Source organism: Dama dama, chromosome 20 (assembly GCF_033118175.1).
Source record: "Dama dama isolate Ldn47 chromosome 20, ASM3311817v1, whole genome shotgun sequence".
NCBI lineage: Eukaryota > Metazoa > Chordata > Mammalia > Artiodactyla > Cervidae > Dama > Dama dama.
The window spans coordinates 50,086,882-50,114,766 of record NC_083700.1 but is presented as its reverse complement, the minus strand read 5'-3'; the positions used below and the strand labels follow the sequence as shown (position 1 = coordinate 50,114,766).

The window sequence follows — 27,885 nt, the reverse complement described above, 5'->3', positions numbered from 1 at the left end:
AATAATCGCGGAACAAAATGTGATTCTGACGTCCCGGGCCTCTTCCCCGCTGAATGAAATTCGAACAGGCCTCAGGATGAAGGTAAGAGATTTTCTCCATAGAAGAAAAATTGGCAGGGCAAGACGTAAGGGGTACCGTGCCATTTGTCAGGAACAGAACATGCAATGTGAAAGTTGAACACAAGCTTTCCTCTGTAACAGAAACAGCCGCAGGACCGCCGGTAGACCAGAGAACACCGTTCACTATTGTGTTAGCGCCGGCGGCGGAAGGACTTAGCCCACCACAAAGTCAAAGAGTCCTTCTTTGTTCAGCCCTAGCCGCGGACGCAGAGCGCGGTGTTCTTCCGCGCTCGCCCCGCAGTCCCCGCCCCCTCGCGGCTCTGGAGAGCTGCCATTCGGCACCGGAGGCGCTCCGCTCTCCCAGAATGCACCGGCAGTCCGCGGGAAACCAAAATGGCGAAGGGTTGTAGCGAAGTGGTCTGTGTTTGAGGCCGGTGTAAGAACGCTCACTCTACCCCTCCCCAACCCTCGTCCCCAGGACCTCAGTTTGTGCGTGTGTATGTGCGGGGTGCCCGGTGGGGCGGGTGCCTAGTAAGTGCTCGGACTCGCAAGGGAAGCGCCCACGGGGTCGTGATTGGCTGTTTTTTCCTGTATGAAGCGGTTGGCACCACTGAAGTGACCGAATGAGGTGAGAGACCTTGGCCTGGGAACCAGGCTCTTCCGGAGGAGGTGGAGGGGGTGGGGAGGAGGAAGAAAGGAAGCAAAAGGGAAAGATGGAGGCTCAAGGTGGGGGTGGGGGCTCCAGTATGTGTATGGGGGTGCCTTGAAAAGAATGGATGGAAAGGAGTAGTCAGTTGGGTATTGGAGAAAATCGGGACTAAAGGAGCGAGCAGGGCATTGGGGGAAGTCGGTTGGAGGAACAAGATGAAACGTTGAGACGGGGAAGCTGTGTTTGGAGGGGCAGGAAGGAACCTGGGGGCGGGAGACGGTTGGAGGGGCAGGATGAACCTGGTGATGAGGGGGTGGGGAACCAAGGGGAGGAGCCGTTAGGAAATGGGGACTGAGGGAGATGTGGGGACCAGAGTGAAGGGGTGGTCTGGGACCTTAGAGGGCCCAAAGGGAGGTAGCCGCTTGAAACCGGAGGGTGGTGAAATTGTATGGAATTGGAGTCTGGGGATAGAGTAGAAGAGCAGGATGGAGTGTGAGGTTAAGGGGAACACTTAAGTAGAGCCTGAGAGCAAACCCCGCAAACTTAAAGGGAAGAAGTGGAAGGAAAAGTGTGAGATGGGCGAGAGGTACCTTATATTCGGAGCCCACCAAAAATCTGAGGCAGTTCTTCTGTTTAATTAAATCTAACTCTTAATGCCTACTCGGATGTAGATTTGTATTATTGTATTCACTTTACAACTGAGGTAATTACGGCTTAAGAGATTTTAACTAATTTGCCAAGATTTCTTAACATGTTTCAGTAGTGCCAGGACTCTTTACTGTGTGTTTTACAATCTGGCGTCCTTGTTTGTTAGAATTTTTCTTTGGAAGCAACTAGAGGGAACAGATGAGATGGATTTATCGGGGTGTTTTGACGAACTGTAAGGGTTCGTGAACAATGGGAAAAGGGGTATGAAATGCTATTCTATTCTTTAAAACATTTAACTTTGGTTGAAGATAGAATCCATTTACTAATTCAAATATATAAACCTAGGTAGGCCTATGTATAGCGTAAGAAAGCACCATGTGAGGTCAGTATAGAACTAGAAATATGTATATAGTGCCTGATTTGACTCCAGATACTCCGGTAGTAGTAACTTTCTCCTTCAGATTGATTCCAGGTGACCCTTCTGTACACCTTCGGTGTAGGCTGGTTTCAGTTTCCGTGAATTCCGAGAATTTCTTTTTTTGGCAATGGATTGCAAAGACAGTGCATTTAGAAGTATTTAGTGTGAATAAAATAAAGTGTACGTCGGTTATTGAGTGACCTTTCCGGAGGTTTGAAATGCTTTAAATGGAACCATTTTGACTAAGCTTTAAGAGCCCAGTAGTTTTGGCAAGGAAAGAGCTGATTTTAAACTTCTGTTATATTTTTGAGGCTTCCCTGGGAGCTCAGCTGGTAAAGAATCCGCCTGCAATGCGGGAGCCCCCGGTTCGATCCTTTGATATTTGGAATGTTTTTCACCCTCCAAGCGTTTGTAGTGATAACTTGGGAAGGGACTATGAGGTGAAGCTTTTTGTTTTTGTTTTTTTTAGGTTTCTAAATATAAAAATCTATTTGAATTCACATTTTAAATTTGTTCACCTCCATTTTTCTTTAAGTGCTAAAAATATTTTAAAATATTTGAATTAAGAGTGCACCTGTTTCCTGATACTGCACATTCATGTCAGTGGACATTAACGAAATCTACACCTACCGGGATGAAGCGTACTCACAGTTTTAGAAGTAGAAGTATAGAAATCATCTGGCCAAACATTATATCTAGATGAAACAAAGTTTATTTAATTATGCTTTTAATTATGCCTGTTACCTCAGAACTCAATTAGGAAATTAATTTTATTCTGTGTATTTTGCTATGGGTCATAAACTCTTTGATGTCATGGATTATAAATAGACCTTTTCATTAGATCTTTGACTGAAAGGATACTTTGCTTTATATTTCAACATAATCTTTACATCTGACTTTAGGAAACTGGCAGTATAGTGATAATCTAGTTTAACAGATGGGGAAATTTGCCTCTGAGCAGTTGCCAAGGCCAACATCTATAGCTTGGTCATTCTGAAAGTAAAATTTAACTGTAGCTTTTTTTAGTCTAAACTTCCATGAATGATATTTCTTTGTTGATATATTATGCTTTGTTTTCCCTGTTCTTCAAGATTTGTTTCGTGTGTGTGTGTGTGTGTGTGTGTGTGTGTGTGTGTGTGTTAAGTTGTTTCAGTCCTCTCCGAATCTTTGCGACCATGTGGACTCGGGCCTGCCGGGCTCCTCTGTCCATGGGATTCTCCAGGCAAGAACGCGGGAGCGAACTGCTGTGTTCTCTTCCTGGGGCTCTTCCTGACCCAGGGATCTGACCCGCATCTTTTACATCTTCTGCATTGGCAGGCTGGTTCTTTACCACTAGTGCCACCGGGGAAGCCCAAAATACAGCATCACAACCCTAAATTGGACTATGATAGTTTCTCTCTGGATGTTTTTTAATGTGTTTCAGTAGTGTTCTCCAGTGGAACTTTCTGCAGTGATGGCAGCTGTCTATATCTGCTGTATCCAGTATGGTAGCCATAGGCACATGTGGTGTTGAACACTAGAAATGTAACTGGTGAGGCTGATAATTGAATTTATAATTTAGTATACTTCATTTAAACTAAAATTAAAGTGGCCATATGTGACTGCTGTATGGGACAGCACAGTATTATTGCATCTGTTTATTAGGAATTGTCACACCCATTAACCACGGAAACCACAGGAACCCAAGGGTAAGGAACTATCTTTGAACTGAGGGGATTCACATTCTCTTTGTACCTTTTTAAGGTGAAGTAATCTTCACTTTGCACACACCGTGTCTTCTGTCATTTATCTGTTTTCACATAACATTGCAAAAGCACAAAGAAGATAGCAATGTCTCTTGTTTTTTTTTAAGATACAAGATTCTTTTTCTTTTGTCAAAAACAACAGAAATGGATTTTAGGAAAATTAGTTTACTTTGCTATTTAAAATAATTTGTTATTTTTACACATAAAATTTCAAACACATAAAGTGAACAGAAGTATAATGAGCTTTTTGATAGAAAATTTGTACATATTGAAATGCAGATATTAACTCTACACTTTAATAGCTTGAGATATAATGCATGTTTTATTACCCCACCTGGAAGCTTCCCAGGTGGGGTAGCGGTAGAAAACATGCTTGCTCGTGTAGGAGACATAAGAGACGTGGGTTCGTCCCTGGGTTGGGAAGATTACTTGGAGGAGGGCATGGCAACAAGAATCCATAGGATTCTCCATCCCATGGACAGAGAAACCTGGCGGGCTACAATCTATAGAGTTGCAAAGAGTCAGACATGCCTGAAGTGCCTTAGCGGGCAGGCACTCAGTCATAAGGGAGAGGCAGCATTTTGGGCTTCTCTGGTGGCTCAGTGGTAAAAAGTCCACCTGCAGTGCAGGAACCTCAGGAGATGTGGGTTTGGTACTTGGGTTGGAAGGATCCCCTGGAGGAAGAAAAGGCAACCCACTTCAGTATTTTTGCCTGGGAAATCCCAAGGACAGAGGAGCTTGGGGGGCTAGGTCCACGGGGTTGCAAAGAGTTGGACACGACTGAAGTGACTTAGCATGCACGCATACATAATTCACATGTATGTACCCTTTTAACTTACAATTCAGTGATTTTTAGTATATTCAGAGTTGTGCAGCTGTCACCATTATCTAATTTCAGAACGTTTTCCTTACCCCAAAATGAAAGTCTGTATTCATTAGTAGTCACTCTTTATTCTTCCCTGCCCCTATCCTGGACAACCACTAATCTTTCTGTGTTTGTATTTTGCCTATCTTGAACATTTCATATGAGTGGAATCATACATTTTTGGGGCCTTTTGCGTTTGGCTACTTTTCACCCATTATGTTTTCAAGGTACATCCATGTTGTAGCACTTGTAGTAAGTACTTCCTTTTTATGGTTAAAATATATTTCATTATATGGACATACTGCAGTTTGTTTCTTCATTCATCAGTTCATTGACATTGTTTTATCCCCACTTTTTGGCTATTAATGAATAATGCTACCATACACATACATATGCAGGGTTTGTATGGATATGTACTTCCATTTCTTTTAGGTACATAGCTATGAGTGGAATTACTGGGTCAGATGATGACCTCTGTGTTTAAAGTTTTGAGGAGCTGCCAAACCATTTTCCAAAGGCCCTGGACCCTTTTATATAGCCTCAGCAGCAACTACAGGGGTTCCCTTTTCTCCATATCCTTGCTTATACTTGTCTTTTTGATTATAACCATCCTACTGGGTGTGCAGTGGTATCTCATTGTGGTTTTGATTTGCATTACCCTGATGGCCAATGCTGTTGCATGTTTTAAACCCTGTAGTTATTTGGGCTGTGGTATATCTTGTTTGAATAACTGCCTAGTCAGGTCTTTTGCCTATTTAAAAAAATTGGATTCTCTTTTTAGTGAGAGTTGTAAGCATTCTTTGTATATTTTGAATCCAAGTCCCTTATCAAATGTATGATGTTATCTCCTGTGGGTTTTCTTTTCACTTAATGATACCCACTGAAGCACAAAAGTTTTCAATTTTTAAGATGTTTAAGTTATCCCCTTTTTCTTTTTTGCTTGCGCTTTTTTTCATTATTATCATTTTTTGGCTGTGCTGAGTCTTCATTGCTGCTGCGGCTTTTCTCTAGATAGGTGTGCCAACTTATTGTGGTGGCCTCTTGTGGAGCATGGGCTCTAGGGCGCCTAGGCTTCAGTAGTTGCAGCATGTGGGCTAGGTATGTAAGGTTTCTGGCCTCTGGAGTGTTGGCTTAGTAGTTGTGGAGCTTGGGCTTAGTTGCTCTGCAGCATGTGGGATCTTCGTGGATGGGGGATCAAACTCATGCCTTCTGCATTGGATTCTTAACCACTGAGCTATCAGGGAAGTCCCTTGCTTGTGCTTTTGATGTCATACTCAAGAAACCATTCCCTAATTCCAGTACAGTTTTGACAAATGGATATAACTGTATATATTTCTATCATGGTATCACAGAATATTTTTTTCTTTCTAGGAAGCTCACATGTAGCCTTTCTCAGGCTCCTCTGTCTCCCTAATTACTGTTCACTTTAATTTATATAATTTATCTAATATAAATACTGGAATCTTGGCAGTATGCATATCTGTTAAAATTTTTGTTTCATAAAACTGTAACTGCAGTCTTAGCTTGAAAAATCCCATTCTACAAGGGATATTATAGTAGTGGCTTAAGAATCTTAACATTATGTGGTGACAGTCCTAACCAACACTTTAAGGGTGTAACATAAAGGTTTTTTTAATGGCTTGTGAAGTCAGTTCTGTTACTTTGAATGGATAAAACTGAGTAGGGACTTAATGAGTTGTTCAGTCGCTCAGTCTTTGTGGCCCTGTGAACTCTAGCGTGTTTACTTCCAAATGTTCCCTAAGATGAGGATATAAAAATTAGGGGAACAAGGTAATGTGAGGGATCCTATTGATGATGGAAATATTAGTATCTTGACTGTATTGATGTTACTATTTTTGCTTGTGATATTATTCTGAAGTTTTCAAAGATACTACCATTGGATAAGAGTTACACAGAATCTGTTATTTCTTACAGTTGCTTATAAAATACAATTATCTCAAACTAAAATGTTTGATTAAAAAATAAAAATTAGGGGGGCAAAAGTGGACCAAATCAGGCATAGCAAGACGAGGTCAAATTTGGTTTGGTTTCAGTTGGTCAGATTCTAAAAAGTCAACTTGTGTTTTTCTCTACTCTTACTAGTGAAGTTTATATTGCAGATAAAGCTCCCACAATTTTTGTAGGTTGTAGTGGGGGGTTGAGGTGGAAAGACACAGTTGTCTACTGGGAAGTACTGAATGTACACTCAGAAGATTTGGGTTTTTGTTTAATCTACTAACTCTGCAGCAGTTTTAGTTTCTTTACTTGTGAAACAGGGATGTTACCCACAGGTGTTATTCATGGGATATCTGGGAGGGTCAAGAAGGAAAATAAAGGAGAAAGCGCTTTAAAAATTCTAGGTGCAATGTAATTATTTAGTATTATTTTCCAAAATCTTTTTCCTGAAGAGTTGTATAGAACAAGAGAAATACCTATGATGAAACCTATACATTAAAAACACCCTCTACAACTTTCCTCTCCAGATGATGAGTATGTCAAATAATGAATAATTTATTTTGCCCTATTCATAATTATGACTTCAGACTTGTTAGCTAAACTGCCATGTACCCTGTTGAATGTAATATTTTTAGAAGTGTTACTGAACCGAATGTTGAATTTTTAAAAAACATATTAAAATTTGAAAAATACCAGCTCTTGATATTTTGGGATGACCAGTGCTGCTAACTCATGTTAGATAAGCACCCATAGAACTGAAAAACCAAACTAAAACAAAGACCAGTTTCCTAGAACTCACACACTGGAGATTCTGATTTGAGAAATTTGGTGCAAGCTTTTGTATATTTTTGTGTTTAAAAATTTTTCACACTTGATTTTGTTTTGCAGCCAGGGTTAAGAAGTACTGAATTTTGTTCTGGGATCAAGTTTAGAAACTTACCAGTTCTTATTAAAACATTACTAAGAGCTTACAAAGGGAAGACTAATAATAGACATGTTTTTCATACTTGAAAAATATTTTAGTACTGTTTCCATCATACTCATTTGAAATACTTTAAGAGGTTAATAAAGTAGTTAATGGAACTTTGTAGACTGGGGACTTTGTGAACTGTTAAATATTTTGTAAAATTGCATTTAGGTGCTATGAATTAGAGAATTCTCTTCTCAGGGAAACATTTAAACAGAGGCTAGATCATCCACTTATTTAGGGATATTATAAGGAGGGTTTTTTTGTTTTTTTTTTTCCTTTCATTAGTTAGGAAGTAAATGACCTACTAGGAACTTCTTAACTAAAATAAGGTTCTAGGTTATAATGAAAACAGTGGGCACTGGTTTTCCTTTGGGTTGATGAGAATTGTCAAGGGGAGTTTAATCCTTCCCCAAATCAAGTTTTTCCTGAGTGTCCTCTTTTATGTTTTTTCTAGGTATCACAGTATTTTCCACTTTATGTCTCAATCTATTTCTTAGATTTTTCTTTTTCAAAAACAGGCTGCAGAATATAATGTTTTTCCTTTTTCTTTTTTTTTTTTGTTTCAAGAGTTTTTGCTGTTCATTTAGAGAGGAACAAACAAAAGTGGTCATTTGCAAAGATTAAAAATTTAGAATATTCTTGTAGTATTCACTGGTGCAGTGATTCTCAAAATTTTTTGGTCTCAGGAGCCCTTTACACTCCCCCCTCCCTTTAAAAAATATTTATATAAATAAATAAAAATATTTGTTTATTTTTGGCAGCATGGGGTCTTAGTTGAGGCATGGCTCAGGGGCTCTCTAGTTGCAGTGCGAGGGCTTAGTTGCCCTGAGTCATGTGGAATTCTAGCTCCCCAGCCGGGGATGGAACCCGAGTTCCTGCATTGGAAGGTGTATTCTTGACCACTGAACCACCAGAGAAGTGTCCCCCCTTTACACTCTTAATTATTGAGAATCACAAGAAATTTTTCAAGAGTCATCTCTTAATATTTACTGATTATAAATTAAAACTAAGAAAATTTAAAAATGAGAATACTTATGTATATATCCCATTAATCTTGAGAGTGAATCATCATATAACACTTAACCTCTGGAAAATAACCCTACAGTTGTGAGAGAATGAGTGAAAAAGGCAGATATATCTCAATATTATTTTGAAACTAGCTATGACTTTGTAGACCTTGTAGATCCCTAGGGTCCATACCTTGAGACTTTCTACTCCAATCTATTGTTTCTTTAGGGAGTTAGGGTGGTTTTATGCATTGCATGGTGATTAGCATTCCTAACCAGCTCTCCTTAGGCAGATTTTTGTCAATTCTTGGAAAAAACTTGAGGCTCTCAAACATGACCTGCTTCAGCTTCTGCTGTTCATATCTACCAGCTTAACTGTAAGTGTACCCATCCTCACATCAGGAGAAATGTATCTTTTTTGGTTCAAGGCTAGTCTTTCCCTTAAAGATTCAATTTCTCTGACTTGTGTTTTCAGTTGTCTTTTGGTATCTTCCTTTCATATTAGAAAAACGGTCAAGACTCTTCATACTTAAGAACGGAAAAAGGCACTCACCTCAACCTTGTATCCTCATCCAGATGTTTGTAGCCTTCTCTTTTCTATGTAGTCAAGCTCTTTGAAAAATGGTTTCAACTTCAGCTGTCATTTAGTTTTATTATTAGGTATTATATATATATGCTTGTAGAAAATTTAAATATGAAAAAAACTTTAAAAAGTATTCTGTCACCCTGACAGCTACCAAAAATGATTTTTTAAGTCTCATTGCCTTATTTCTAAGTTTATTTTTCATTTATGCTAAACACTTTTAAATTTCCTTTAGTTGGGTAATGCATGTAGTTGACTAAAAGTATCAGAGTACAGAAACAGAAGGATTTAAAATAAAAAACTACAGTCTTCAGGCCTTCTGAGTCCTGTTTTGTGAGGGGATTGCTTTGTTTTTAAGTGTTACATTCCTTTGTTCTCATTATTTCCATAATGCTAAATGATACTTTTTATGCTATTTGATTTGTTCACTTTAGACATCCTGCTGGATAAAGACATTCCTGCTGCGGTAAAGATTCAGTTCACTTATGCCCTACATCTCTTTTCTCCTTTCCAGTTTTGGGTTTTCTGTTGGTTAGTTCTTTAAACGTAAGTAAACCTTCTTTCATATTCTGTCAGCTTTAGACTTTATTCCTCTACTGTAAGGCAGGTTAAAAAGTTTCTTCCTTTGCTTTGATTTCTCTTCCACTTTCCACTGCTTAAATTTTGTTATCTTTACATTCCTTTTCAGTCTTAATTTTTTTTTTCCCTTTTTGTAATCCAGACTGGTTGCTCTATAGATTTTTTTCATGGCTGCCATTATGGGGATTCTCTATGTTGCTCTCTTGGATTGGGTGTCCTATTTCTTGCATCTCATGATTTTTCTTTTTTAGAGGATATTTCCTCACTTTACTAGAGCCAAATCCTCAAATATTGGTTTAAGATCTTAACATTTATTTTATATGCTTTCAGTTTTTCAAATTTAGTTTGGTTGATTGGGATTCTAGTTTGAACATTATTTTTCTTCACAATTTTGAGGCAATCCATTGTCTTAGAGAATTTAGTGTTTTTCTTAAGTCTAATTCTGATTCTCATTCTTTTGTAAGTAACTTGATTTTTCTCTTCCGAAGTTTATTGAGTCTTCTGTTTTCACTGTTACGTAGTTTTATGTGAATTTAGGGTTTTTGAAAATCGGTACCTTGAAAGTCTTATCATTTTGAAGATTTCTGTCTTTCCACCTTGGGAAATTTCCTTTCAGTTCAGTTCAGTTGCTTAGTCGTGTCCGACTCTGCGACCCCATGGACCGCAGCATGCCAGGCCTCCCTGTTCATCACCAACTTCTGGAGTTTACCCAAACTCAAACTTAGGTCCATTGAGTCGGTAATGCCATCCAACTGTCTCACCCTCTGTCGTCCCCTTCTCCTGCCTTCAATCTTTCCCAGCATCAAGGTCTTTTCAAATTTCCTTTTATTATTATTTTAAAAATAATCCCTCACGTCTGTTAGATTGACTGTTAGCAAAAAAGACGAATAACAAGTATTGGTGAGGATGTAGAGAAAGGGAATCCTTGTGCACTGTTGGTGGGAATGTAAATTGGTGCAGCCATCTATGAAAAACAGTATAAAGGTTCCTCAAAAAATTAAAAACAGGACTACCATATGATCTAGCAATTCCATTTCTGGGATATTTATTTCAAGAAAATGGGAGCAGTAACTCGAAATGGTACACAGTTGACCTAAAAGGACACAGGTTTGAAGTGTGTGGATTCCACCCATCTGCGGATTTTTTTCAATAAATAGAGTACCTGTATTTTTACGTTATAGATTTTTAAATTAACTAAGCGTTGGGGGAAAGTTTGTTTGATTAGAGATCACAAAATGTGGAATCAGATGAACTAGAGTTTGATTATAGTTCTATCCAAGACTCTTTCAGCTTACTGACTTTGAGTTATCAGTTCCTTTGTTTTTGAGTCAGATAGGAGCACTCAGATTTTTGATTGTGCATTGGCATGGGGGTTGGTTGGTGCCTCTAACCCCCAACTTGTTCAGGAGTCAACTGTGTATACCTCCCATGTTCATTGCAGCATTATATTTATAATAGCAAAGACTTGGAAACAACCTGAGTGCCTGTCAATGGATGAATGGATAAAGAAAATGAGATAGGGTTGTGTAGGTGTGTGTATAATGAAATATTCAACCATTGAAAAGAATGAGATCTTGCAATTTGTGACAGCATAATGATTGGATCTTGAGGGCATTATGCTTAGTGAAGTAAGTCAGAGAAAGACAGATATTGTATGATCTAAAACAACAATAGCAACCAAAAAACCTAAGCTCATAGATACAGAGAACAGATTGATGGTTGCCAGAGTTGTGGGCTATGGGTATGGGTTGGACAAAATGGGTGAAGGAGGTCAAAACGTACAAACTTCATAAAATAAAGTATAGCATAGTGACCTATAATTAATATACTGTATTGCGTATTTGAAAGTTGCTAAGAGAGTAGAACTTAAAAAAGTTCTCATACAAGAAAAAAGATTGTAGCTGATGTTAACTAGACTTAATGCTAACTGATGTTAAACTAAACTTTTATTGTTATTTCAAAATATATACAAATATCAAATCATATTGTATACCTGAAACTAGTATAGCATATGTCAGTTGTATCTCAATGAAAGATAAATGTTAACTAACAAAAATAAATTAAGTGCTGTGGAAATGTGTTTCTAGATAGGAAAAGATGTTTCAAATTACCATTAAAATTTTTTTTAAATGCTTATTACAGAGCAGTATATAGAGTAGACCTGATTTTTTTTTTGGAGGGGGCTATGTAATTCTTAAAAATTTATTGATTTTAATTGGAGGATAATTACTTTATAGTATTGTGATGGTTGTTGCTATACATCGACATGAAAGTAGACCTGATTTTTAGAGATGAAAATATATATCCACACGGGTCAAAAATTTTTTTTGTCCTGTGCATTATCTCTTGGTTGATGGCCTCTTTTCTTTTATATTGTCCATTTTCTTGATCATTTACTCTATTCCCCACCCGCACTCCCCAATAATCTGGGATATTTTTATTGACTTATATTTCCTGTTCAATTAAACTTTTTCTTAAATCTTATTTTTAATTTCTAGGAGCTTGTTTGTGGACTCTGTTCTTTTTTACATCATCATGTTTTCAGTTTTTGGATGTAACATTTTTTATTTTTTTCTGTGTATATTTTTAGACTTTATTTGCTAGCTAGCTGCACTGAGTCTTAGTTGCCACATATGGAATCTTTGATCTTTGTTGCAGCTTGTGGGATCTTCAGTTGTGGCATGCAGACTCTTAGCTGTGGCTAGTTTCCTGACCAGGAATCAGTCCTGGGTCCCCTGCGTTGGATGTGCAGAGTCTTAGGCAGTGGATCACCAGGGAAGTCCCTGGACATTGTTTTTTTCCCCCCACTTTTTGGCTACTAGGAATAATGCTACTATAAACATACATATGCAGGGTTTGCGTGGACACGTGCTTCCATTTCTCTTTTAGGTATGTAGCTATGAGTGGAATTATTGGGTCAGATGGTACCTCTGTTTAAAGTTTTTTTTTTTTTTTGGTATTTTATTTTTTTTATTTATTTTTTTTTTTAATTTTTATTATTATTATTTTTTTTTCCAGTGGGTTTTGTCATACATTGATATGAATCAGCCATGGATTTACATGTATTCCCCATCCCGATCCCCCCTCCCACCTCCCTCTCCACCCGATTCCTCTGGGTCTTCCCAGTGCACCAGGCCGGAGCACTTGTCTCGTGCATCCCACCTGGGCTGGTGATATGTTTCACCATAGATAGTATACATGCTGTTCTTTTGAAATATCCCACACTCACATTCTCCCACAAAGTTCAAAAGTCTGTTCTGTATTTCTGTGTCTCTTTTTCTGTTCTGCATATAGGGTTATCGTTATCACCTTTCTAAATTCCATATACATGTGTCAGTATGCTGTAATGTTCTTTATCTTTCTGGCTTACTTCACTCTGTATAATGGGCTCCAGCTTCATCCATCTCATTAGAACTGATTCAAATGAATTCTTTTTCATGGTTGAGTAATATTCCATGGTGTATATGTACCACAGCTTCCTTATCCATTCATCTGCTGATGGGCATCTAGGTTGCTTCCATGTCCTGGCTATTATAAACAGTGCTGCGATGAACATTGGGGTGCACGTGTCTCTTTCAGATCTGGTTTCCTCAGTGTGTATGCCCAGAAGTGGGATTGCTGGGTCATATGGCAGTTCTATTTCCAGTTTTTTAAGGAATCTCCACACTGTTTTCCATAGCGGCTGTACTAGTTTGCATTCCCACCAACAGTGTAAGAGGGTTCCCTTTTCTCCACACCCTCTCCAGCATTTATTGCTTGTAGACTTTTGGATAGCAGCCATCCTGACTGGCGTGTAATGGTACCTCATTGTGGTTTTGATTTGCATTTCTCTAATAATGAGTGATGTTGAGCATCTTTTCATGTGTTTGTTAGCCATCTGTATGTCTTCTTTGGAGAAATGTCTGTTTAGTTCTTTGGCCCATTTTTTGATTGGGTCATTTATTTTTCTGGAATTGAGCTGCAGGAGTTGCTTGTATATTTTTGAGATTAAGCCTTTGTCTGTTTCTTCATTTGCTATTATTTTCTCCCAATCTGAGGGCTGTCTTTTCACCTTACTTATAGTTTCCTTTGTAGTGCAAAAGCTTTTAAGTTTCATTAGGTCCCATTTGTTTAGTTTTGCTTTTATTTCCAATATTCTGGGAGGTGGGTCATAGAGGATCTTGCTGTGATTTATGTCGGAGAGTGTTTTGCCTATGTTCTCCTCTAGGAGTTTTATAGTTTCTGGTCTTACATTTAGATCTTTAATCCATTTTGAGTTTATTTTTGTGTATGGTGTTAGAAAGTGTTCTAGTTTCATTGTTTTACAAGTGGTTGACCAGTTTTCCCAGCACCACTTGTTAAAGAGGTTGAGGAACTGCCAAACCATTTTCCAAAAGCCCTGCACCCTTTATAGCCTCAGCAGCAACAATGAGGGTTCAGTTTCTCTACATCCTTGCTTGTACTTGTCTGTCTTCTTGACTATAAACATCCTTGTGGGAACTTACCTGTTGGTCCAGTGGTTAAGAATCCTTCTTCCATTGCAGGGGATGCGGGTTCAATCCTTGGTCTAGGAATTAAGATCCCACATGCTGTGGGGCAACTAAACCTGCACAGCACAGCTATAGTCCCCATGCTGTAAATGCTGAGCCTGTGCTCGGCCACTGGAGAGTCCCATGCACTGCTACAAGAGAAGCCTGAGTTCCGCGATTGTAGAGCCTGAGTGCTGCCGCTGCTGAGCCTGTGAGCTCTAGAGCCCTTGCTCTGCAGCTAGAGAAAGGGTGCGTGCTGCAGCAAAGACCCAGCACAGGCAAAAAATACAGAAAACCAAACCATGCTAGTGGGTGTGCAGTTGTATCTCATGGTGGTTTTGATTTGCACTACCCTGATGGTTGATGTTGTTGAGCATGTTTTAAACCCTATAGTTATTGGCCTGTTGTATACCTTCTTTGAAGAACTGTCTATTTAGGGCCTTTGCCATTTGAAAAATTGGATTATTTCTTTTCTTTTTTTTTTTTTTTAAACTGAAAGTTGTAAGCATTCTTTGTACATTTTGGGTACAAGTCCTCTGTCAGATGTATGATGTGTAATTATTTTCTTCTGTGGGTTGTCTTTTCACTTGATGGTGTCCTTTGAAGCACAAAAGTTTTTGATTTTTGATGAAGTTTAATTTATCCCTTTTTCACTTGTGCTTTTGATGTTATCTGAGAAACTGTTTTCTAAAACTGTTTTCTAACACAGGGTCACGAAAGATTTACTCTTACGTGATTTTTTTCTAAGAATAGTTTTAGGTCTTACATTTGATCTGTGATCCATTTTGTGTAAATTTTTGTGTACAGTGTGAAGTAAGTATCCAGCTTTATTCCTTTTTTTTTTTTTTAAATTTTATTATTTGTCAACTCTGCTGGGTCTTTGTAGCTGTGTGGGCTTTTCTCTAGTTGTGGGAAGCAGAGGCTACTCTACTTGCTATCCACAGGCTTTCTTATCGCAGTGGCTTCTCGTTGCTGAGCTTAGGCTCTAGGGGTTTGGGCTTCAGTAGTTGTGGTGCACGGGCTTAGTTGCTCTGTGGCATATGGGATTTTCCTGAATTAAGGATCAAACTCCTGTCCCCTGCATTGGCAGGCATTTCTTTATCACTGAGCCACCAGGGAAGCCCCAGCTTTATTCTTTTTACATGTGAATACCAATTCCCTAGAACCATTTGTTAAAAAAACTCTTCTTTCTCCATGAAATTGTTTTGACAGTCTTTCCAAAGATCAGTCATAAATGTAATGGTTTGTTTCTGGATTCTTAATTTCATCCCACCCATTTATTTTTGTGTGCTTATGCCTGTATCATAATGTCTTCATTACTGTTGTTTTTAAGTTCTGAAATTGGGAAGTACTTAGACTAGTTTTATCATTCTTTTTCAAGGTTATTTGGGTATTCTTTGTTCCTTGCTTCATGTGAATTTTAGTTTCTGCAAAAAAAAAAAAAAAAAAAGGCAGCTGGGATATTGATAGGTACTGCTTCAGATGTGTAGATCAGTTTGAGAAATATTGCCATCTTAACAGTGTTAACATCTGTGAACTTAAATGAGTTGACTTTCCATTGATGTAGGTCTTATTTAATTCCTGCCTCTGTTGTTGTGTAGTTTGCATTGTACAAGCTTTCCACTTTTTGGTTAGATTTATCCCATAAATATTTTGTCCTTTATGGTGCTGTTGCAAATTAAATTTTTTCTTAATTTCGTTTTCTGATTGTTCATTGCTAGTGTATAGAAACAATTGATTTTTGTATGTTAATCTTGTATTCTGCAACCTTGCTGAACTGATTTATTAGTTTTAGTAGTTTTTGTGTGTATTTTGAATCACTAGAGTTTTATAGCATACTTTTCCCTCATAGAATCAATTTTGGTGACATGAATATTGATAACATTATTTCTTAAGCTAATCTATGAAATAATTAAAGTAATTATATAAAGGTTTTATATATATACACACACACACACACATACATACATACATACATACATACATACATACATACATACATACATATACACACACACACCTGAATGGCCTAGTGGTTTTCCCTACTTTCTTCAATTTAAGTCTGAATTTGGCAATAAGCAGTTCATGATCTGAGCCACAGTCAGCTCCTGGTCTTGTTTTTGCTGACTGTATAGAACTTCTCCCATCTTTGGCTGCAAAGAAGATAATCAGTCTGATTTTGGTATTGACCATCTGGTGATGTCCATGTGTAGAGTCGTCTCTTGTGTTGTTGGAAGAGGGTATTTGTTACGACCAATGCATTCTTTTGGCAAAACTCTGTTAGCCTTTGCCCTGCTTCATTTTGTACTCCAAGGCCAGACTTGCCTGTTACTCCAGGTATATCTTGACTTCTTCCTTTTGCATTCCAATCCCCTATGAGGAAAAGGACATCTGTCTTTGGTGTTAGTTGTAGAAGGTCTTGTAGGTCTTAATAGAATCATTCTACTTCAGCTTCTTTGGCATTTGTGGTTGGGCATATAGACTTGGATTACTGTGATATTAACTGGTTTGCCTTGGAAACAGACAGAGATCATTGTGTCATTGTTGAGTTTGCACCCAAATACTGCATTTAGGGCTCTTCTGTTGACTCTGAGGGCTACTTTGTTTTTTCTAAGGCATTCTTGCCAACAGTAGTAGATATAATGGTTATCGGAATTAAATTCGCCCATTCCAGTCCATTTTAGTTCACTGATTCCAAAATGTCGATATTCAGTCTTACCACCTGTTTGACCACTTCCAATTCCTGTTTGACCTAACATTCCAGGTTCCCATGCAATATTATTCTTTACAGCTTTGGACTTTACTTCCATCACCAGTCACATCCACAGCTGGGTGTTATTTTTGCTTTGGTTCCGTCTCTTCATTCTTTCTGGAGTTATTTCTTCACTCTTCTTCAGTAGCATATTGGGCACCTATCGACCTGGGGAGTTCATCTTTCGGTGTCATATCTTTTTGCCTTTTCGTACTGTTCATGGGGTTCTCTTGGCAAGAATACTGAAGTGGTTTGCTGTTCCCTTCTCCAGTGGACCACGTTTTGTCAGAACTCCCCACCGTGACCTGAAAGTTCTAGGACCCACAATACGAAAGTTCTAGGATCCACAACAGATTTCCGAACCTGGGGATCTGACAAAGGGACTGAAAACCCCCAGGGAATTTGACTTTGAAGATATTAATAGACATCAAAAAAAGAACTTTCAGCTCTTTGAGGAGTGTCTGGCACAAATACCACTTTACTATTGCTAGGTGAGTTTTTTTTTTTTTTTTTTCCAGAATTATAGTTTTATAATATTAAGATGTTTTAAACATAAAGAAACAAACCAATTTTCAACCACAAGAGAGATCATAATTTCCTTCTCATAGTTTAAGGTTTCCTTACGGATACTTGAACCTCTCTACTGACAGTCTGAGGACTTTTCTCTAGCAGTTCTTGAATTCTATTAGACAGAAGAGTAGTTTATGCAGCTCTGGTTAAGTATACTTCTCTATTACTAAAAATGTATTTATACTGAATTTCAGAGCATTCTCATGTAGTTTTGGGTTCTAATGACATTACCTTTTTTTTCTGTTTTAAAAAAGGGATTTGTTAATTTCTTTTATTTTTATTGAAGTGTAGTTGATTTACAGTGTTGTATGTGTTTCAAGTGTACAACAAAGTGATTGTTACATATTTTTTTTCAGATTCTTTTGCCTTATAGTTATTATAAAATATTTAGTATAGTTCCCTGTGCTGTACAGTAGGTCCTTGCTGGTTATCTATTTTTATACATAGTGTGTATATGTTAATCCCAAACTCCTCTACTTTATCCCTCTCCCCTCTTTTCCCCCTTGATAACCCACAAGTTTGTTTTCTTGTTCATTTTTATTTTTAAAGATGCCACATATAAGCAATATCTAAATTTGTTTTTCTCTATCTGGCTTACTTCACTTAGCAGGATAATCTCTTGGTCCATCCATATTGCTGCAGATGGCATTGTTTCTTTTTTTATGGCTGAGTGATTTTCCATTTTGGGCTTCTCAGGTGTCTCAGTGGTAAAGAATATGCCTGTCAGTGCAGGAAACGGTGTTCAATCCCCAGGTCAAGAGAAGGAAATGGAAACCCACTCCAGTATGCAGTGTTCTTGCCTGGAGAGTCCCAGGGACAGGGGAGCCTGGGAGGCTGCCGTCTGTGGGATTGCACAGAGTCGGACACGACTGAAGCGACTTAGCAGCAGAAGCAGAAGCAGCATGCTTGCCTGGGAAATCCCATGCACAGAGGACTTGGCAGGCTATTCAGTTCTTAGGGTCACAAAAGAGTTGGACGCACCTTAGCCGTTAAACAACATTAGTGTTGTTGGTTTTGTTTTAAATCTGTGGTTACCTGCTATCTATTGTATGCAGTATAGCTAATTATTGCATGCAAGATAACTATTCATCCCATAATTAATATATTATCGTGGATATGCAAACTGATATTACTAGCTAAATAATAAAATGTCATTGTGGAGACATTCTGTTTTCTGTTTGCGCAGTTTAGATGACTGTGGATATTGTGATGTCTTTTTAAAAAAGTCCAATATAGTCTTGAAATGTTACACTGTCTCTAAATGTTTGGTGTTTCTTTGCCAATCCAAAAACACGTGATATATTTAAGTGTCATTTACAATTTTTTTAAAAGGTAGTGATCTTTTAATGATAGTTTATAAAAATCTTTTTGTGATCACAAAATATTATACTTGTTGCAAAAGACTGAACATACGAAAGTGTTCTATGAAACTGATATTTTTTTCCTAAATTTGAAAGTTTTAAAGTATATTTTCTGAAATTTCACGAAGAGAGCCAAAACCACGCTCAACTGAAATTGTAAACACCTCTGTCATTGCCTGACCTGTTAGGTGGCTAAGCTGTTTTTAATTCTAGAGGATATAGGCTGAAACTGAGGTTGGGGTGGGGAATTGCCTCTCTGCTTCTGGTTTCATTCTTCAAGTGAGGTGAAATTAAAAATATGTGCATTCATAGGATAGTGATATTTGCTTGATAGGTGGACTTTTTTTTTTACTTATATATGTGTATTGGTGAGTATAAGCTTTGATTAATTTTTTTAAGAGATAATTATTAAGTACCTGTTGTTTTCTGCCAGACACTATGTAAAGTTTTAGAGAACAGTATGTTTCCTTTCACTTGTAATTTGAAATGCAAATTCCATTTGTTAGAAGTTGTTAGGTGATAGCATTCCTAGAAAATTCTTTGATGCTGTTTTTTTTTTTTAGACAGTATTTTATTTTTTTCCCAGTTATTTTTATTAGTTGGAGGCTAATTACTTTACAGTATTGTAGTGGTTTTTGCCATACATTGACATGAATCAGCCATGGATTTACATGTGGTCCCCATCCTGAACCCCCCTCCCACTCCTTCCCCATCCCATCCCTCTGGGTCATCCCAGTGCACCAGCCCTGAGCACTTGTCTCATGCATCCAACCTGGACTGGCGATCTGTTTCACACTTGATAATATACATGTTTCGATGCTGTTCTCTCAGATCATCCTACCCTCGCCTTCTCCCATAGAGTCCAAACGTCTGTTCTATACATCTGTGTCTCTTTTTCTGTCTTGCATATAGGGTTATCGTTACCATCTTTCTAAATTCCATATATATACGTTAGTATACTGTGTTGGTGTTTTTCTTTCTGGCTTACTTCACTCTGTATAATGGGCTCCAGTTTCATCCACCTCATTAGAACTGATTCAAATGAATTCTTTTTAATGGCCGAGTGATATTCCATTGTGTATATATACCACAGCTTTCTTATCCATTCATCTGCTGATGGGCATCTAGGTTGCTTCCATGTCCTGGCTATTATAAACAGTGCTGCGATGAACATTGGGGTGCATGTGTCTCTTTCAGATCTAGTTTCTTTGGTGTGAATGCCCAGAAGTGGGATTGCTGGGTCATATGGCAGTTCTATTTCGAGTTTTTTAAGGAATCTCCACACTGTTCTCCATAGTGGCTGTACTAGTTTGCATTCCCACCAACAGTGTAAGAGGGTTTACTTTTCTCCATACCCTCTCCAGCATTTATTGCTTGTAGACTTTTCGATAGCAGCCATTCTGACTGGCGTGTAATGGTACCTCATTGAGGTTTTGATTTGATTCTGTTTTTAATATATTTTTACACAGAAGATTCAGACTTAATCATCAGCTTATGAAAGAGTAGGTTTGTTAGACTGTTAATATTTATGGTTAATAAATAACCTAGTTTCAACAACCTCTTTGTTCTTTAACCAGTAGCTTGTATTAATGGTCAAGTTTGCCCATCCCAAAACATCTTTTGATCTCTGAGGAGCTAAGCTTTGAGAAAGTGTAAGCTAAACTCACCCTGTTTGTCTTTACTTTTAAGCCCCATGTAGTGTGGCATTTAAGCTCAGTGATCATAGGTGACTTCGGAATGGTTAACTTCAGTAAACAGTTTTTATTGCTTATTTTCCCTAACCTACTCTATTAGGTGCATCTGATACGTGACTATCTCCTTTTTCTCAGTTGTCTTTTTTTTTTTTTTTTAAATGCGATTTCTCTCTCTGGGTTACCTTTCCATTTCTGTTGTGACTCTTTTTCCTTAGAGGATTGTTTTGATTATCGTTTGAATAAGAGTTTTCCTAAGATTCCCAGATTTGACTTTCATAAACTTTTTGCTTTTCTTAGTGGGCTGGAGGTAGTGTGCTGATGTAAGGTTGTCAGCTTTTTATTTTGGAAGGTAAAAACTGCCACTTACCACCATTATTTCGTAAAAGAAGATATATTTCAGCTTCAAGAACGTGAAAAGGATATGCTCTCAAAATACAGAATGGTCTATAAAGTGATTAATTTAACTTAATTAAAGCTCAATGTAATTTTAACTTAATTAAAGCTCAATATATCCTTGCTTTTCTTACTTTGTTATAGATTGACCCTGGTTTGTGGACCTAATTACATTTGAGAACTGCTGACTTAAAACAGTAAGATTTTTGAGCTAGTTCAAGGGGAAAGGAGTGTGGGTAGTTCTGTGAAAAAACTGTGAAGTATATCTTAACATAAGAAGGGCTTCAAAGTAATACTTCATGAAAAAGCCCCCTACTTTTACTTCATATGACTTTTCATATAGTGGCTATTAATATTCTGTAGAACTGTTATTCCAGAACTGTTACTTCCTTTGGGAAACACTGCTGTGGATGTTGATGTTACCAAGAGTATTTCTTAACTTTAATAATTTTCAAATATTCATCAAAATATTGCTTGCTGAGAGTATAAAACATCAAATAGTTGTAAAATTAAAAAATTTTTAACTGAAAATATGTAGTTTGTCTGTTCCCGCTACTCTTCTTAGAGGCAACTGTTTTTAACTTTTAGCTATTTCTTCTTTTTATTCTTTTCCCCAAAGGTACAGTTTATTAGTTTCAACAGGAGAACAAAAATAAAGTCACAAAACAAACCAGACAGACAGAGTGAGGTAGGTTTTTAACGTGGATTAGATGGCAGGTTCCTTGCTCTCATCAGGGCACAGGTGTTACAGGTCTCCATTTTTGATGGAAGGTTTGAAACAGGATAGACAAATGGTCACATCTGCCTTTGCACAGACAAGTTTAGGAAAACTAGTAAGAGCAGCTAGTTTTAAAGTTTAATAATTATCTGCCAAGGTGGAAGTGTCTAGTTTCACTCAAATTCTTTTTGCACTATATGGTTGACTTTTCGGCAGTGTGGGCTTTCCAGGTGATGCTGGTAGTAAAGAACCTGTCTGCCAGTGCAGGAGACGTTAGAGACATGGTTGCATCCCTTGGTAGGGAAGATCTCCCGGAATAGGAAATGGCAGCCTGCCCCAGGAGTGACTGAGCACAAACACATCTGCAGTAAAGGGATAAGTTTTTTTGTTTTCATCCTAAATTTAACAGTCAACCTCCATGCATTCAGAACTGATCAACAGAGTTTTTTGATGTGAGGATTATTCAGAAGCTTCATGATCTGAACCTCTCGATGTATTTTCTCTGGATGGCTTGAATCTAATCATGTTTTGTCAATTATTTTTATTGCATCCTGCGTTTTGGTGACTCGATGCCCAGCTAGCTTCACCACCAGGAAATTGCCCTTGCCTAGGGTCTGCTTGATGTTGTAGAAACCCACCTGGAAGAGCTTCTGCTGGCCCTGGCCCCAAGCCTGTGGGGTCCGTGCCTCACCTCCACTATGGCTCTGGGCCATACTCATGGTGGTGGCTGGGACACCTCTCGCCCCGTGACCCCCCCGGCACACCCCACCGCTGCCCGCATGCTGCTTGTTAGCTCTCCTGTTTCTTCTTTATATTGCTAAAGAAAACATAGCTGTGTGTTGATTCATCAATTTGAGGCATTTTCTTCCTGTGATGTTAAATGAGAAATTTTTCTCATTTAGTCTCTTCCAACATTCTTTCAATATGGTTATACAAAAAATTTCAAACTCCATTTTCCTTTGTAGGATTTTATAAAAATAGTTTACATATGAGCCACATAGAGTATGATGTTGCAAAGTAATCATGAGGCTTCAGAGATGCAGAGATACATACATGCAGAGATCTTAGAACAATGTCAGAAATTTGTTAGATATTTTTAGCTCTTATCTCTAGAATTCTTTTATACAACTGTATTTCAAAGTTGTCTCACTAAAAATTAAAATTTGCTTAGTTTTCTTTGAACATTGAAATATTCAGTCATATTTCCACAGTTTGTAAAATGTCTAGGAGTGTACTTTTCGAAATCTGTTGTATAACTTAATCAGTCACGTTTATTTTTCTTGAAATATTCTCCTGGAGCTCTTCTGGAGTTCTGCTCTAATCTGTACTTGTAGCTCTCTAAAAAATGTCTTGGGGCTTGCCTGCATCATCATTCCTTTGCCTGTCTGCTGTGTTGACTCCTTTGTATCCTATGTCTGCCTTTTATTTGGTTTACTCCCGCTCTTTGGTGTCTTCTGTAAGGGTCAGAGAAAGTGTGTTTGGGGATAAGTCTTTACAGACGTCATAGGCCTGTAAATACTCTTGTACTACCTTCATTCTTTTTTTGAATTGAAGACAAGAGGCATGTGGGATCTTTGTTCCCCAACCAGGGATTCAGCCCACAGGCCCTGCAGTGGAAGGGCAGAGTCTTAACCACTACACCACCAGGGAAGTCTGTACCTTCACTCTTGATCGATAATTTGGCTCATTATAAAGTTGATTTTCACCCTATTTATTTTTCACTTAGAATTTTAAATGAGTACTTTCACTGTCTTTTAGTGTTTCATGTTGCTGTAATGATACCCAGGTGGCTCAGTGGTTAAGAATCCAACTGCCAATGATAGTTTTATTTTTAGTCTTTTAAGAAACCTACATTCTGTTTTCCATAGTAGTTGTATCAATTTACACTCCCACCAACAGTGCAAGAGGGTTCCCTTTTCTCCATACCCTCTCTAGCATTTATTGTTCGTAGAGTTTTTGATGATGACCACTCTGACAAGTGTGAGTTAATGTCTCATTGTAGTTTTTATTTGCATTTCTGTAATAATGAGTGATGTTGAGTGTCTTCACGTGTTTGTTGGCAATCTGTATGTCATCTTTGGAAAAATGTTAGGTCTTTCACCCGTTTTTTGCTTGTGTTGTTTGTTTTTTGATACTGAGCCTGCTTGAGCTGCTTGTGTATTTTGAAAATTGACCCTTTATTAGTTGCTTCATTTGCAAGTATTTTCTCCCATTCTGAGTGTTGTCTTTTCATCTTATTTATGATTTCCTTTGCTGTGTAAAAGCTTTTAAGTTTAATTAGGTCCCATTTGTTTATTTTTGTTTTATTTCCATTACTCTGAGAAGTGGGTCAAAAAGGTTAGCGTTTGTCAGATGCTTTTTCTGCATCTGTTGAGGTGATCATATGGTTTTTATTCTTCATTTTGTTAATATTGTATATTAGATTTACTGATTTATGAATGTTACACCATCCTTGCATCTCTGGATGATCCCACTTGATTATGGTGTGTGATTTTTTAATATTTTGTTGAATTCAGTTTGCTACTATTTTGTTGAGTATTTTTTGCATCTTTCTTTATCAGGGATATTGCTTTATGGTTTTCTTTTCTTGTGAATCTTTGGTTTTGGACTCAGGCTAATGCTGGTTTCATAAAATGAATTTGGAATTGTTCTCTTGCCTTCTGTTTTTTGAAGGAGTTTGAGATGAATTGGTATTAATTCTTCATCGAATGTTCTGTAGAATTTAGCAATGAAGCCATTTGATTCTGGATTTTTGTTTGTTAGGAGTTTGTTTAAAAATTAATGGTTCTATCTCCTTACTTCAATCTGTTCAGATTTTTCTCTTTCTTCATGATTCATTCTTGGCAGGTTGTATATTTCTAGGAATTTATTTGTTTTCTTCTGTGTTGTCCTTCTTGTTGGTGTGTAATTGTTCATTGTAGTCTCATGATTCTTTGTGTTTCTGTTGTATCAGTTGTAACATCTCTACTTTCATTTCTGATCTTATTGATTTCTCTTTTTCTTGGTAACTAGCTAAAGATTTGTCTATTTTATCTTTTCAAAGAACCATGTCTTAGGTTTCATATACCATATCTATTGTCTTTTTAGTCTCTATTCTATTTCTGCTCTGACCTTTGTTATTTCTTTCTCTTCTCTAACTCTGGCCCTTGTTATTTTTCTAGATTATTGAGGTGTAAAGTTAGGTTGCTTACTAGAGATTTTTCTTGTTTCCTGACATAGGCCTGTATTACTATGGAATTCCTTCTTAGAATTGCTTTTGCTGTATCCCATATGTTTTGGTATGTTCTTTTTCCATTTTCATTTGTCTTAAGATATTTTTTAATGTCTCTCTTGATTTTTCTTTGAATCGTTGGTTGTTCGGTAGTATGTTGTTTAATCACGTATTTGTGAATTTTCCAGTTTTTTTTTTCTTAAAATCTATTTCTAGTTTCATACCATTGTAGTGGGAAAAGACTGTAATAAAAGACACAGAAGGGCGTTACATAATGGTAAAGGGATCAATACAACAAGAGGATATAATGTTTGTAAATACTTACGCACCCAAATAGGATCACTTAAATGTTTAAACAAATATTAACAGACCCAAAGGGAGAAATACACAGAAGTACAATAATAATATGGGACTTTAATACTCCCTTTTCATCAGTGGATAGATCATGCTGACAGAACCTCAAAAGGGAAACATTGACCTTAAATGATCCAAGTGGATTTTCACAGATACATACAGAACTTTCCATCCAAAAGGAATAGAATATACTTTCTTCTATTCGATCATGTGTTTCATGTGTACATGGAATATTCTCCAAGATACATTATATGTTAGGCTACAAAATAAGTCTTAACGTTTTTCTTTTCATTGTAGATATTTTAAAACATGACTTATCTAAGTACTGCATTAGCCACATCTGAAAAGTTTTAATATATGATATTTTTATAATTGTTCAACTCAAAATACTTGATAATTTCCATTATGGTTGCTTCTTTGGCCCGTGGGTTATTTTAGAAGTATGTGTCTTAAGTTTTTAAAATTTTAATTTACATTCTTAACTGCTTTCTAGTTTTATACCATTGAAGTCAGAGAATATAAGCCATATGATTTTTTTAGCTTGAAATTTGTTGAGACTTGTTTTATGTCTTAGTATATGGTCAGTGTTTATAAATATTTTGTCTAATAGACGTCTGTTCTTTGATGAAACAGATAATTTAACGTTGCTACTCTTTTCCTCCTAATTTCCCTCATATTATCCTCCCATTCTCTCAAGTTGAAAACCTGGGAATTCTAAATTTCTGGTTTGCTTTTAATACCACATGGGGTTGATTCCTGATAGCTGTCCAGTAGACTCTTAAAACTATTTAATATCATTACTAGAATAAAACCACTGGAAAGCCTAAAGTATATAAACTCAGTTACTCAAAGCCCTGCTACACATGACTCTAATTCTTGTTATTTTCTTGTTCATAGATTATTGTGGATTTATTACAGTTCCCATCTTTTCTCTCCTTTGATAGCATATATTTATTTGTATGTTTATTCATTCAGCCAGTATTGAGAACCTGTTATGTGCTAGGTACGGGGTATATATAGGCTTCCCAAGTGGCTCAGTGGTAAAGAATCCACCTACCAATACAGGAGACACAGGTTCAATTCCTGGGTCAGGAAGATCCATTGGAGAAGGAAATGGCAACCCACTCCAGTATTGTTGCCTGAAAAATCCCATGGACAGAGGAACCTGGCCGGTTACTGTCCATGAGGTTGCAAAGAGTCCAACACGACTGAGCACACACACATGCCTTATATGCATTTTTCATTTGGCCAATGTTATTTTTTGTGACTTTCTGTCTGAGTTTTGTACCTGGAAAATTGTGTATTGTCGTGGAACTTTGTGCCTTTGCATATGTTCCTTAGGCTTACAAAGCCCTTTCTAAAGTTCATCTGGGAAACTACTGCTCATGTTTCAGGTTAATTAGCTGAGTGTTGATGAAGTCTTGACTGACTTTGTCTCTTGCCCCTAGATAGATTAGAAATTCTTTTTTGAATGTATTTATTATAGGAAATGTTTTTTCGTGCCCTTTTGTTTCCCCATTTAGGCTGTGGTTCCTTGGTGTTATGTATTTGTTTCTCTTAGCACCTAGCATAGTACCTGGGGTATAGCAGATATTTAACAGGTAGAATCATCATATTTGCCTTAACTTCCATTTGGCCTCTTCTTCAAAATGGTTTGGGGAATGGACTGTTTTTGTTGCTTAAATTGTCTGGTTAATTAAAAAGTTCTGAGATACCAGTTAATTTGTTCTGAGATACCAGTTTTCAGCTATTAACAGCTTAGGAGACAACAGTGTACTGAGTTAGTTATTTATAGTAAGGGTGTATTCTGGGACTACACTGGCATTCAAGTGGTTAAGACTCTATGCTTCCAACGTAGGAAGTGCAGGTTTGATCCTTGGTCGGGGAACTAAGATCTCACATGCCATGCAGTATGCCCCCCACCCCCCAAAGAAAGCCATATACATATTTAATACATAAAATATGTATTATTTTATACATAATCGACTATGAATGGGAATTAGGATTCCAAGTGGTCTAGTCTATAATTTGTCATATAACTTATTTGCAGTGTTCCTAGTACTTACTGCCCACTGTAATGTTTCACAATTTAAACCTGTGCTCTTATTGAGTGTGTTTCTTCTCAGTGTTACCCAGCTGTAGGACTGAGGTATCTGCTGATTCTGAGCCTCTAGTAGTAACCCTGACCAGGTGTCCCAGCAAGGTGAGGGTTGAGAGGAAAACATCTACAGTTGTTAGAAGTAAGATGTTCGTATCTTAAACAGGTGGACAGTGCCCACCCACCCATACCCAGTTAGTTGTCTAGCTCTTCAAGTAAATAACGTGGAGGGGGGTTCTGAAGAATCACCTTCATTCTTTGGCTTTTCAACCTAAGTTTTGCCTTCCCAGCTAATAACCCTAAAGCATATCTCATCACTCTTTAAGTTCTGTATCAGAAAGAAGAATTCACAGGCAAATTCTTATAACCTCAGTCTTAAATATCAGTGAACACGAAGAAGTTCATTGAAAGCCTGTTGCATGAAAGGAGAGCCCAAGATAAACAGAAGAAATGATTCCTGAATAAGTAGATAATAGAAAGGGTTTACTGAGAAGTGAGCAAGTATGATGAAAAGAAGAGCCTCCATCTAGACACATCCTTATGAATTTTGAAGACATCAATGATAAAGGAAGATCCTAAAAACTTCCTGGGAGGAAAAAAGCACTAACCTACCAGGGAGGAAAAATCAGAGTGACATCACTCTGATTTTCATTGTCAGTGCTGAGTGCTGAATGTAGTTTAGGAGTTCTGTCAGACTTCTGAGAGAATTATTTTCAACATAAGATTCTGTATCTAGGACTGAATAG

General features: G+C 37.5%; 1 protein-coding gene across 4 annotated transcripts in view; it reads left to right on the top strand.

Moving 5' to 3' along the window:
- The first annotated feature begins 412 nt into the window (after positions 1–412).
- Positions 413–27,885, top strand: part of MTF2 (metal response element binding transcription factor 2) — a 72,510-nt gene continuing 45,037 nt past the window's right edge. For 3 of the 4 annotated variants that reach the window (XM_061121361.1, XM_061121360.1, XM_061121358.1), the window contains exon 1: positions 414–688. Coding sequence is in view for 2 of the 4 variants with exons in the window: in XM_061121358.1 (XP_060977341.1) it covers positions 684–688 (5 nt within the window). In the remaining 2 variants the exon portion in view is untranslated. Of the gene's footprint in view, positions 689–27,885 lie in introns of all 4 variants that reach the window. The other variant, XM_061121359.1, reaches the window with a different exon arrangement.